The 13,506-nt window shown below is 38.0% G+C and overlaps 1 protein-coding gene across 1 annotated transcript in view; it reads right to left on the bottom strand.

The window, feature by feature from the left end:
• Positions 1-264: 264 nt before the first annotated feature.
• Positions 265-13,506, bottom strand: part of LOC126464208 (proteasome subunit alpha type-2) — a 32,976-nt gene continuing 19,734 nt past the window's right edge. The window contains exons 4-6 of the mRNA XM_050096216.1: positions 12,602-12,743; positions 986-1,141; positions 265-532 (exon numbers count right to left, since the gene is read on the bottom strand). Coding sequence (XP_049952173.1) covers positions 358-532; positions 986-1,141; positions 12,602-12,743 — 473 coding nt within the window. The 3' untranslated portion in view covers positions 265-357. The remainder of the gene's footprint in view (positions 533-985; positions 1,142-12,601; positions 12,744-13,506) is intronic.

Genomic DNA, 13,506 nt, shown 5'->3' with positions numbered 1-13,506 from the left:
TTCTAGTTTACACATTTTCTTCAAGTAATGGTATGTTCCCAGCAACAATTCTTAACACTTAATGCTCTTATGAAGCGAATGGCAGTAATATAAACTAACTAGAGGGTCTGTTCTGAAAGGCTTAACAATTCCTGAAAATTGTTATTTTTAATATATAATTTGTATTTATAAATACTTACCATAAACACACTTTGCATTCGTATCACATTGTAATGGTTGCACATACTATAAACAACAAGGAGTTCATATCCAAAGACCACAAAATCACTTGTATAAAAGTGTTTTATTATGACAACAGGGCACATCCCACCGTAACATTTTCACACAACACATTCAACAACTTATTGTTCCATAAAATTATGGGATATTTGCAAGATAATCCTTAATAGTTGATGGATCAAGCCGCCTAAATCCCTCAGCGTCACAAATTCCAACTTCAATGTTATCAGCTGTCATCTGTCCTTCAAATCCTTCCTTCAGTGTTAATATAGCAGTGTGGACTGCATCATCAAGTTCGAGGTCTTCACTGTATCTAAAATACAAAATATGTTTTCACGTTTACTTCTTTCTAGAAAATTTTGGTAGTAAATACTATTGTGGAAAACCAATTGAGCAAAAGATTATAGAACCTACAACATAAAACTAAATGAATAAAAAATAACATGACAGAGGAGGTGACCTTAATCTTCCAAATAACTGCTCCAATGAGAAAACACTGACAAACGAATGAATTGCTGAATACAATGTGTAGCCCTGCATAACTTTCATAACTGTACTGATAAAAGTAAAATAGGAACTATCTCTTAATACAGCGATAATGAAAATTACAGACTGTGAAATACATGTCTGTCATATGTGCTACAAAGAGTTGTGACTCAGTGCAAAGTTCTAGCTTTTAAGAGCAAACTTGCCAAATTGTGTTCCCACTTAGATGATGGCAGTCATTATGAATTGCATTTCTTTGTTACATTAGTAAAAAGCTTACCTCTTTTCAAGGAATGTTTTCCCATTAATAAAATTCTTTCCCATTGCCGTTGCTTTCCAAGCAAAATATGCTCCTGAGGGGTCACACTGGAAGAGGTACGGACGGTTTTCATCCCAGCCACAAATCAGAAGGGACACACCAAAAGGACGAACACCACTGAAAAATATGAATAGAATGAAGAATACAAAATATAACAGACATCAAAGACAAGAGAGTGACCTGGAGATAAGTAGCTCTAACATCCTCCCTGCAGACAAAGGCTCCATTACTGTGGTACATGCTTGTGAGAATTATGTGGCAGAAGGGCATCATCAGCTCTCTGGCATCTTGTCACACACAACCATTCTTAATTGTTTCAGACTCATTGGCTGCAATTGTGTACATTAATTTTTACTGTGTCTCAGCTGCAACAGAAGTATTTTGCCCCCCCCCCCCCCCCCCCCACACACACACACACTTGTGAACGTTCAATCTTTTCACACTGTGGAAGTGCTGCCTACTACCATGCATTTAAAAACACACAACTGAATGTAGCACTGTGCAGAAGCTTGTGACCATCAGAATACAGAAATGGTTGGTCAGTTATATTCCTCTATATAGTTGAATTTTGTTACTGTTATTTTGTTGGGACTTACTGATTTAAAAGTTTATTTACTGCAACAACAAACATTTCAAAATTAATTACTTAAGCACTTAAAAAGACATCACATTTTTCAGTGTTCACAATTGTAACCATGAGGTCTCACGCACAGTATATGATACAACCTAGAACTTTGTTCTTACTTTACCTTTTTTTTAACTTTGTTATCTAAACAATTTTTATGAGTTTTGATTGGGATTTTTTCAAAACAGACATGTCAGTTTTTATTACTAATAATTTTTATAATTAGTTGCAATCAGAAAAATTAGTATAGTATTCAAGATGTAGTTATCGACAACGTGGTTAAGCCTACTGTATAATATTACATACAGAAAAGTACTACTACTGAGAAAATTATTTGTGACCTTTTGATTTTTAAGTTCTGTTCCTCAAGTCAAAGTAACAGTGTTTCAAATAAGCAAGATGCAGACGCCTCTTTAGACATGCTGATCAATGAGAAGATGTCAGATTCTGACTTATTGTAAGAGGGAGATTCAGTTTTGTATAGAATCCTCCTGTATTTTGAGAGAAAAAGGTGAGAGTGGGGGCTGATAAAGTAAACAGAGATGAAAGTTGTGTGTAACGTCACTGGTGACAGTGGCAGCAATATTCAAGAAAGTAATATACCGTAGTTGCCAACAATGAAATTAATGATACAAAATACATTTTATTAGAAACAAAGGACATCAAGTGGCGCCATCATCCAATATCTATACTGGATTCATATTCTGAATGGAATCAACATACTGAAGAGCAGGAGTTACTTTCTCTTTCAGCTTATTGAAGTAAGTACACTCCCAATGACCTCTCCAGCACCATGGTTGATATGGCAAACATATATGCATTGCAAAGTGGTAAGATTGACAATTTCAATCAAATGGCACTAGCTGAGCACACAACGCTGTTTCGGTTTAATATAATTATGGTAACTCCAAAATTTCTCAGAGTTTAAATGTACTGGGACATGACAATGAAACTGGAATTATTCTTAGATAGCATGTCAAGAGGCAGATTATTTCAACTCAGACCAAATTTGAACTACTCTTCATAACAGATGTTTGCAGTTACTTGTGGAGAAAGAATTAGCAGTTGATGAGGCAATGATCCCCTTTACAAGGCATCTCTCTCTGTGAAATGGAGCAAGGGGCCGGGGCAAGCAACTCCACGATGTATCAAATGTACAGGTTACGTGGTAACAGTGGACAAGCTTATGATTTTTTTCTTTTTCAGGGAACAACTGAATTTCAGGAATCTTCACTGAAGGCACTTGGACAAGGACCAACAGCAGCTTTTCAGTTGGCCCAGAGAGTAAAAAGAGAAATACAGAATTTTGATACTTTTTCTTCATACAAGCTTCTCTGAGCACTGAAACGAGAAAACATTTATGCTGCTGGAACTGTTTTGCTAACCCTCCTCTAATGCCAGACAAGGAGGCACTGAAAAAGGGAAGAGGATTTTCAGAAGAAATTTGCAGCATGGATGACATAACACTGACAAAATAGATTGATTGACAGTTGTTCGTGGTTTAAATTTTATTAGCAAAGGAGAAACTGAGAAAGTAAATGCTGGGATGGTACAAAAAACAAAATAAATACACAACTACTGTTAACCAGAGATTGTAGAACATTATGAATATAATTTGTGGAATCATTTTGTTATTTACTAAAAACAGATAATTTTACATCTATTGTGTGTGTAGGAGTTCACATCTAGCTGCACTATGTAAATAAAGTCTTTTGGTCTGGTGAAGTGATTTCTGTGTTCATTGAGATCCAGTGCACGTATCTGAGTACAAAGCAGCATATTTAGGAAACTGGTGCATATTCACTATGTGATCAAAGGTATCCCGACACCTGGCTTGGCTGAAAATGACTTGCATGTTTGTGGCACCCTCCATTGGTAATGCTGGAATTCAATATGGTGTTAGCCCATGCTTAGCCTTGATGACAGCTTCCGCTCTTGCAGGCATACATTCAGTCAGGTGCTGCAAGATTTCTTGGGGAATGACAGTCCATTCTTCACGGAGTGCTCCACTGAGGAGAGGTATCGATGTCAGTCAGTGAGGCCTGGCACGAAGTCAGTGTTCCAAAACATCCCAATGGTGTTCTGTAGGATTCAGGTCAGGACTCTGTGCACGTCAGTCCATTACAGGGATGTTATTGTCATGTAACCACTCCGCCACAGACCGTGCATTATGAACACATGCTCTTTCATGTTGAAACATGCAATCGCCATCCCAGAGTTGCTCTTCAACAGTGGGAAGCAAGAAGGTGCTTAAAACATCAATGTAGGCATTTGGTGTGATAGTGCCACGCAAAACAACAAGGGGTGCAAGCCCCCTCCATGAAAAGAACGAGCACACCAAAACAACAACACCTCTGAATTTTAGTGCTGGCACTACACACGCTGACAGACGATGTTTACTGGGCATTTGCCATACCCACACCCTACCAGCGGATCGCCACATTATGTACCTTGATTCATCACTCCACGCAAAGTTTTTCCACTGTTCAATCGTCCAATGTTTACGCTCCTTACACCAAGCATGGCATCATTTGGCATTTACTGGCGTAATGTGTGGTTTATGAGCAGCCGCTCTACCATGAAATCTCAGTTTTATCACCTCCCGCCTGTCATAGTACGTGTAGTGGATCTTGATGCAGTTTGGAATTCCTGTGTGATGGCCTGGATAGATGTCTGTCTGCCTGTTACACATTACGACCCTCTTCAATTGTCGGCAGCCTTTGTCAATCAACAAATGAGGTCAGCCTGTACATTTTTGTGCCGTATGTGTCCCTTTTCGTTTCCACTTCACTATCACATCACAAACAGTGGACCTATGAATGTTCAGGAGTGTGAAAATCTCGTGTATAGACGTATGGCACAATTGACACCCTATCACATGACCCCGTTCGAAGTCCGTGAGTTCCGTGGAGTGCCCTATTCTGCTCTCTCACGATGTCAAATGATTTTTTTTTAGGGGGGGCCTCCGGATACTTTTGATCAAATGGTGTATTTGTATAATTCATGTTTCTAACATCATTATTTAAAAAAGTTTCCTTACTACGGAAACAATTAAAGTCTGAAAGAATTAATGACCACATTCCTTCCATCCAAAGTGATATGCATAAAATATTTTAAACCTTAAGGCCACACACAATACTCCCATAAAACTCCTTACCCATTCTGATCCACAGACACTTACCTTATACCTCATTCCCCTAATACCTAAAAACAATAAAAGTAATTCATTCACCCAAAATCTTATTGAATGCTGTCTCTGGAAATTATTTTGAACAATTAGCTCAGGGAACAACAAATTTGAACAGTTGCGAGAACATACTTGGCGTCCAAGCAACAAATAATTGCAACCAAACAGGAAGCATCATGACAGATACAGGGATTAGCGACCACAAGGTCATTGTAGCAAGACTGAATACCGTAACATTCAAATCCAGCAAAATTAAATGCAAAATATAGCTGTTTAAAAAAGCAGATAAAAATTAACTTGACCTCTTCCTGAGAGACAGTCTCCACCCTTTTCAATCTGGCTATGTAAGCACAGAGCGTACATGGCTTAAATTCAAAGAAACAATATTGACAGTCATTGAGAGACACATACCAAATTTATTAATAAGAGATGGTTCTGATTGCCAATGGTACATAAAACAGGTCGGAACACTGTCGCAGAAACTACGACAAAAAAATGCTAAATTTAAAGGAACACAAAATCCTCAAGTTCGGCAAAGTTTTACAGGAGCTCTAAATTCAGTGCAAACTTCCACACGACATGCTGCTAACAGTTTCCACAATGAAACTTTGTCTCAAAATATTGCAGAAAATCCAAAGACAATCTGTAATGTACACCAGTGAAAGGATACTCAATACCTTCACTGCACATTAGCAATGGTGATGTTACTGATGATAGTGCCGCTAAAGTAGGATTATTAAACAGTTTTCTGGAATTCCTCCACCAACGGACACAAAGTAAATATTCCAGAATTCAGATCAAGAACAATTGCAAACCCATGAAACTTAGATGTAGATATACTTGGTGTAGTGAAGCACCTTAAATCACTTAATAAAGGCAAGGACTGATCCACACTGTACTCCAGTTAGGTTCCTTTCAGAGTATGCTGATAAAATAGCTCCATAGTTTGTCATCTTATACAACCACTCACTCATCAAAATATCCATATCTAAAGACTGGAAAGCCCCACACGTCAGACCAATACTCGAGGAAGAAAACAGGATTAATCCAGATAATTACAGACCCATAACACTAATATCAATTTGCGGTAAGATTTTGGAAATAATACTGTGGTCTAACATTATGAATTACCTTGGAGAAAATTATTTATTGACTGATAGTTGATAAGGGTTCTGAAAATATTGTTCTGTAAAATAGCTATTTACTTTCAAAAAGTAATGAGTGCTTTCGGCAGGAGATGTCAAATCCATACTTATCAGATTTTAGATTTCCACTTTTGACATATCCTCACAATCATTTTCTAATCAAACTGCACGCCTACCAAGTATCATCTTAGTTGTGCATCTGGATTCATAATTTCCAGACAGAAAGATCACAGTTCATAATAATTGATTTAATATCATTGAGTAAAACAGAAGTGATATCTGGCATTCCCCAAGAAAATGTTATAGGCCCTCTGCTTTTCCTGATATACATAAATGATTTATGAGCCAATCTGAGCAACCTCTTTGATTGTTTGGAGATGATGCTGTCATTTACTGTGTAGTAAAGTCAACAGATGATCAAAACAAATTATTGCCAAATGATTCACTCAAGGTATCTGTACGACACAAAAAGTGGCAATTGACTCTAAATAATGAAAGTGTGAAGTCATCCACGTGAGTATTAAAAATAATCTGCTAAATTTCAGTAACATGATAAACGACATCAATCTAAAGGCTCAGAATTCAGCTAATACTGAGGAATTATGATTATGAATAACTTAACTTGGAATAATAATATAGATATTGTTATGGGGAAAACCAGGAGACTATGAAATATGGAAATTGGGGTGGCAGTCATTACGACAAAGGCATTTTTCATTGCAACAGGACCTTCTCATGAAATTCCAACCACCAGCTTTCTTACCCAAATGTGAAAATATTTTTTTGGCACCACCTACATAGGGAGAGTTGATCATCATAGGAAAGTAAGAGAAATCAGAGGTTGGACAGAAAGACTCAAATGTTCATTTTTCCAACATGCTGGTCCAGAGCAGTGCAGTAGAGAAACACCTTGAAGGTGGTTCAATGAACCCTATGCCAGGCACTTAATTGTGAACTGCAGAGTAATCATGTAGATATAAATTCCTGTAACCACCAGCTGCTGTATAAACTCTACTGAATGGTGCTTCTGGTTTTTGTCTATACTGACTACCTCCTGGCACTGGTCAAAAATTGATTATAGAACCTTGCTTTCTCATGCAGTACACATAGTTGCCTTACTGGCCTGATTAGTCAAACATCACTATTTATATTACATGTCACAAGGACAACCATCCCAGCAACCTCCACCAATGAATACAGCCACTGTTAATCAGTATTCATTCCATCCACAGGAAAAAACAGATACTACTTCCCTGTACATCTCATCATCAATTCCAACCATCCCATTTACATTTGCCTCTCACACTAGAATGCAACCTCTTCCAAAAGCTACCTGAAGGCCTTCCTTAAACTTAATTTACTGTCACTCTAGCCCATTTCAACCCTAACTATAACTAACCCCCTTCACCTCTGAATGTAAAATATGAATCAAGGAGACTACTACGTGAACCAGAATGGCTTCATTATACATCAACCTTTTCAAGGGCTGAATGGAAGAGGCACTCCTGGAAACCCAGATGTGTGGCAACTTGACTTGGTACAGATTTATTGTAAACATGTTTGAGGTCAGGACTCATGGCGAAGAAGACCTGCTCTATACTTTCTGCAACTCCTTAATAACTTTTAGCAATGCAAACTCACCTCACGCTTTCAAAATGCAAAGCTATCTTCCCTATTGTTGACCTCCACCTTACTGAAGCCAACAGCCAAGTCTCTGCCCATACAAAACGAACCAAAAGGCATTGAAGGACAATTAAATTTTCCAGCTTGGCTGTTATGCAATCACTGTCACTTTCATCATGATCATTTGATTTCATCTGTTACCCATTTTCAAGTGAATACTCCTATATTCTTAAAAACATGGGCAAGAAAAATGTTCTATACTTGTCAACATTTTATAATAACTACTGACACAGAGGCAGCATACAAAATAAATAAATACATAAATTTCGCCACACCCCTCGCACATACCATCCTTCCAGATTTAATTTGGTACCTGAAACATCTTCCTTGTCAACCACACTTTACATGTCTCAAAAACTACACAGCCAAGGCTATGATTTCCTCATGTCAATCCCCAGAGTGGGACTGTCTCTTTTCACATTATGAACAGTTGCCTACTTTCACCCTTCTAGCTTATTTAACATCTGTGTTACAACATATGACAGGAAGGATAGGAACACAGGAATCAGTTGCAATCCCAATTGTTTTTTATTACTCTTGCATATCCAGATTTCAGCTACAGCTGTCTTCAGTGCATACAAGTGAGTTATAATCCAACAAACTCGTAACAGTACATGTCACCATATGACTTTAATGGTGTACAGGGATTAGTAATTTTCTTCCACCTATACACCAGCTAAGTCCAACACACCAGTAGAAACCTAGACCACTATTCCTCTGTGAAGGTTCTTACCTCTGTAATTGTGCAAACTGTATACCCTGCCCCATGCACCCACAAACTACCCACTAACATAGCCCCACCGAAGGTAGAGCCTACAGTATCACAGGCAGAGCAAATAAAAAACAGAAATGTTTTCCAACTAACGTAGAAATGACCACTACTACACTGGCAGAGCACACAAATGGGCACAGAAGAACTACTATCCCCTACTATTATTCTTTTTCTTGTGCTCCTATCCCACATCGGCACAGGGTGACATGGTTATTAACCATTTGTCATTGTTAATTTAAAGGGTGACCAGATGCTCATCCTTTCACCACACCTTTTGTCCTCCCCCCCCCCCCCCCCCCCAACACCACCAGGTTGGAATGTGTGTATTCCAACTGTCTGTCATATTAATGTGAGCGACAGCTTTCTAAATTCTTGCAAAACATGTTGCTGAGGCAGGAGTGTGGTAGCAACATAGATGGATGTAGCTTTAAAAAAACAACATTCTCATCTACATATACATGGATACTATACAAATCACATTTAAGTGCCTGGCAGAGGGTTCATCGAACCACCTCCACAATTCTCTATTATTCCAATCTCGTACAGCATGTGAAAGGAACAAACACCTATATCTTTTCATACAAGCTCTGATTTCCCTTATTTTATCGTGGTGATCGTTTCTCCCTATGTAGGTCAGTGTCAACAAAATATTTTCGCAGCTGGAGGAGAAAGATGACTATTCAAATTTTGTGAGACGATTCTGCCATAACGAAAAACACCTTTGATGTAATTATGTTCATCCGAAATCCTGTATCATTTCAGTGACACACTCTCCCATATTTCGCAATAATACAAAACGTGCTGCCCTTCTGTGAACTTTTTCGATGTAATCTGTCAATCCTATCTGGTAAGGATCCCACACCGTGCAGCAATATCCTAAATGAGAATGGACAAGCATAGTTTAGGCAGTCTCCTTAGTAGACATGCTACATTTTTTAAGTGTCCTGCCAATCAAACGCAGTCCTTGGTTACCCTTCCCCACAACATTTTCTGTGTGTTCCTTCCAATTTAAGTTGTTCATAATTGTAATTCCTAAGTATTTAGTTGAATTTATGGCCTTTAGACTTGACCAAAGTTTAACAGATTCCTTTTAGCACTCATATGGACGATCTCACACTTTTGGTTATTTAGGGCAAATGCCAATTTTTGCTCCACACAGATATCTTTTCTAAATCATTTTGCAATTTGTTTTGATCTGCTCATAACTTTATTAGTCAATAAATGACACTGTCATCTGTAAACAATCTAAGACGGCTCCTCAGATTGTCTCCGCAAATCGTTTATAAAGATAAGGTACAGCAAAGAGCCTATAAAATTATCTTGGGGAACGGCAGAAATCACTTCCGTTTTACTCAATGACTATCCGCCAATTACCACGACTGTGACCTCTCTGACAGGAAATCACAAATCCAGTCACATAACTGAGACGATATTCCACAAGCACGCAATTTTACTACTAGCCGCTTGTGTGGTACAATGTCAAAAGCCTTCCGGAAATCCAGAAGTACGGAATCGATCTGAAATCCCTTGTCAATAGCACTCAGCACTTCATGCGAGTAGTTGTGTTTCACAAGAGCAGTTTTTTCTAAATGACCGTGTGTCAACAGACTGTTTTCTTCAAGGTAATTCATGTTTGAACACAATATATGTTCCAAAATCCTGCAGCATATCGACGTTAACGATATGGGACTGTAATTTGATGGATTACTCCGATTACCTTTCTTGAATATTGATGTGACCTGTGTAACTTTCCAGTCTTTGGGTAAAGATCTTTTGTTGAGTGAATGTTTGTATATGGTTGTTAAGTATGAAGCTATTGCATCAGCATACTCTGAAAGGAAGATAATTAGTGTACAGTCTGGACCAGAAGACTTGCTTTTATTAAGTGATTTAAGTTACTTCACTACTCAGAGGATATTTACTTCTATGTCACTCATATCGAAAGCTGTTCTTGATTCAAATTCTGTAATATTTACTTTGTCTTCTTTAGTGAAGGAATTTCAGAAAGTTGTGTTTAGTAACTCTACTTTGGCAGAACTGTCTTTGATAGTATCTCCATTGCTATTGCACAGAGAAGGCATTGACTGTATCTTACTGCTAGCATACTTCACATATGACCAGATCTCTTTCGATTTTCTGCCAGGTTTCAAGACAAAGTTTCATTGTGGAAACTATTATAAGCATCTCACATTGAAGTACACTAAATTTTGAGCTTCTGTAAAAGTTTGCCAATCTTAGGGATTTTGTGTCTGTTTAAATTTGGCTTGTTTGTTTCGTTGTTTCTGCAACAATGTTCTGACACGTTTTGTGTACCAAGGAGGGTCAGCTCCGTCATTTGTTAATTTATTTGGTATAAATCTCTCAATTGCTGCGATACTATTTCTTTGAATTCAAGTCATATCTGGTCTACACATACATTGTTAATTTGGAAGGAGTGGAGATTGTCTCTCAGGAAGGTGTCAAATGAATTTTTATCTGCTTTTTTTGCATAGGAATATTTTTCGTTTATTTTGGAGGATTTGCGGTTACAATATTCAATCTCACTACGACAACTCTGTGTTCACTAATCCCTGTACCCATTTTGATGCTCATTATTAACTCAAGATTCAGGCTGGCTATCACACTGACCATCATCATTAATTCGCTCGGCAGATTTGATCCGGGACCAGCGCACCTCCCCGAACAATACGCACAACTATCTGGGTGTATAACTGTCCTTTGCCATTGTATATTTTTTAATTGTGTAATTTTATATTTCTTAAAATATCATTATTATTATTATTATTTCCCCCCCCCCCCCCCCAAAGCCAATTTCATCTCTCCTCCTCCCCCAATCCAAGCTCGCCTTTCACCCTAACCTACCCCTGGTACCATTCATATCATTTCTCGTACTCTTAGTTTGTTTTTACTTTTCACTGTCATCATCTCAGGACTCAATCTGACACAGTAGTTACTGACCTCCTACTATCTCTCACCTTCCTCTTGATCTTTGTTTCCCCTCATCCTCACAACAAGTGGGCCCCTCTGATCCTGGTGTTTGTGTGGCCTGCATTTCTTTTTTAACTTTCCCCAAATAGTCCCTCTTTCTGCCATGAAGGAAGGATGAGTAGTTGCGGAAGCTAAGATAGTTTCTTGTACTTTTATCCCTATCATCGGTACTGTAAATTTTGCTCGTGAAGGGAGTACTGGCCAGCAATGAAGTTTCCTTCTGAAGCAAAGATGCAGGCTGTCCTCCTGATATCTCTCAATAATTCTAACTAATGTATATTATGAAGATGAACTAACATCCTACTGCCATTCTCAGCAGAGCACAAAAACTACATTAACTTTGTAAGCTTGCTGTCATTTCAAGAATGTACTTTAGACGTAACTGTCAGTATATCTTAATTTCATAGAGCAGGTGGAACAAAAACATTACTCAATATAACAGAAGAACAATTCTTTCTACAGATACTGTAAATTCCAATTTCTAAGGTTACAAAGGACAACACATAAGGAATAAAGTGTTATTTACAAATGGTACAGAAAGCAAACTGCAGCAATAAGAATCAAAGGACACTACAGGGCGACAGTAACTGAGAGGAAAATGTGTGCGAGAGAATAGTAGATTATCTTCCAAGTTATTCTAACTGTCTGTGTTCCTGTTAACTACTTCTGAGGAATAAAATCTGGAAAGCTTAGCAATCATTTCAGTTTTGTTTATGGAATGCCTCAGCTACAGTGCGTGTTATGACCTTCACTCCTTGCATTATTTGTTGTCCATCTAAAATTTCTAGAATTGAATTACTTTTTTTGGCACAGATTACTTAAGTTGGTTCAAATGGCTCTGAGCACTATGGGACTTAGCATCTATGGTCATCAGTCCCCTAGAACTTAGAACTACTTAAACCTAACTAACCAAGGACAGCACACAACACCCAGCCATCACGAGGCAGAGAAAATCCCTGACCCCGCCGGGAATCGAACCCGGAACCCGGGCGTGGGAAGCGAGAACGCTACCGCACGACCACGAGATGCGGGCAGATTACTTAAGTGTATCACAGTTTATTATCTCTTAATGTTACATCTTTTTTTGTTTCTGTATACATTTAACAGATAGCAATACTTGTTATTTTAGAACATGCTCAGATGTTTTACATGATTGAAAGAAAATTATACAACTTACCCAGATTGTGTATACTCCTGCATGACCATAGCAACTCTCTGGACCAACTGTGCAGTTGGAATAGGTTCTTGATATATAAGCTGATACTGCTGAGCCATCTTTCTTGCACGTTTCACTAACAGTCGATAATCTGGACCCATACCTGACCAAGGGCATTCACAATTAAGAACAATTCATCAACAAAATATAGAAAGAAAAGGCAAACACTTCATAGTACTCAATGTAATGTTATAGCTTCACACAATACAAAATCCTGCCATCTGCTTAGTGTAGTACATCACTTTAAGGATCATAAAATACGTGTGGCCATTCCAATATATTTAGAACAGAATAATTATATGACTGTAAATAATTTAATAGCGTATTGTCCCAAGCTTTCTACATCATTGCAAAACAAGGCCAATGCAAGTTACTGCAAGATTATCAAATTACAACCACTCATAAGTCTCCAAGATAATAGCATCATATCTAATACAGCACTGGTGTGTGTAACGGGTTTCGGAATGTTGTCAACTTTATTTACTAATGTTCACAGAGTGAATAAGTGATGCTTATAAAGTAATCATCTTGACCACTCATTTAGCTGCTAGTACTACAAAAGCATGACCTGAATAGTGAAATGACTTTAGTCCAGCTGCTGATAACTGCTGGATATAAACAGAACACTAAAATTTATTTTGATACTACAAATTCAAAGCTCTGTTATTCATTACCCATTTGGTTGTAGGAATCTTTCAGCTAATTGACGATTCTTTCACCTCTTGCAGTAACTTGCTGACACGAAAAATGCCAAGTTATGCCATGATTCAGAATCCACATTAAACTGTATTTCCCCCTACAACTGGTTGAATAATTCACCTTTACTGTTTTTATTTACAGTGACACTCATACTCAAACTATGGCCA

This window comes from Schistocerca serialis, chromosome 1, assembly GCF_023864345.2.
Source record: "Schistocerca serialis cubense isolate TAMUIC-IGC-003099 chromosome 1, iqSchSeri2.2, whole genome shotgun sequence".
In the NCBI taxonomy this organism is placed as follows: Eukaryota; Metazoa; Arthropoda; class Insecta; order Orthoptera; family Acrididae; genus Schistocerca; species Schistocerca serialis.
Note: the sequence above shows the minus strand (reverse complement) of the source record. Positions and strands in the feature narration are given on the sequence as shown.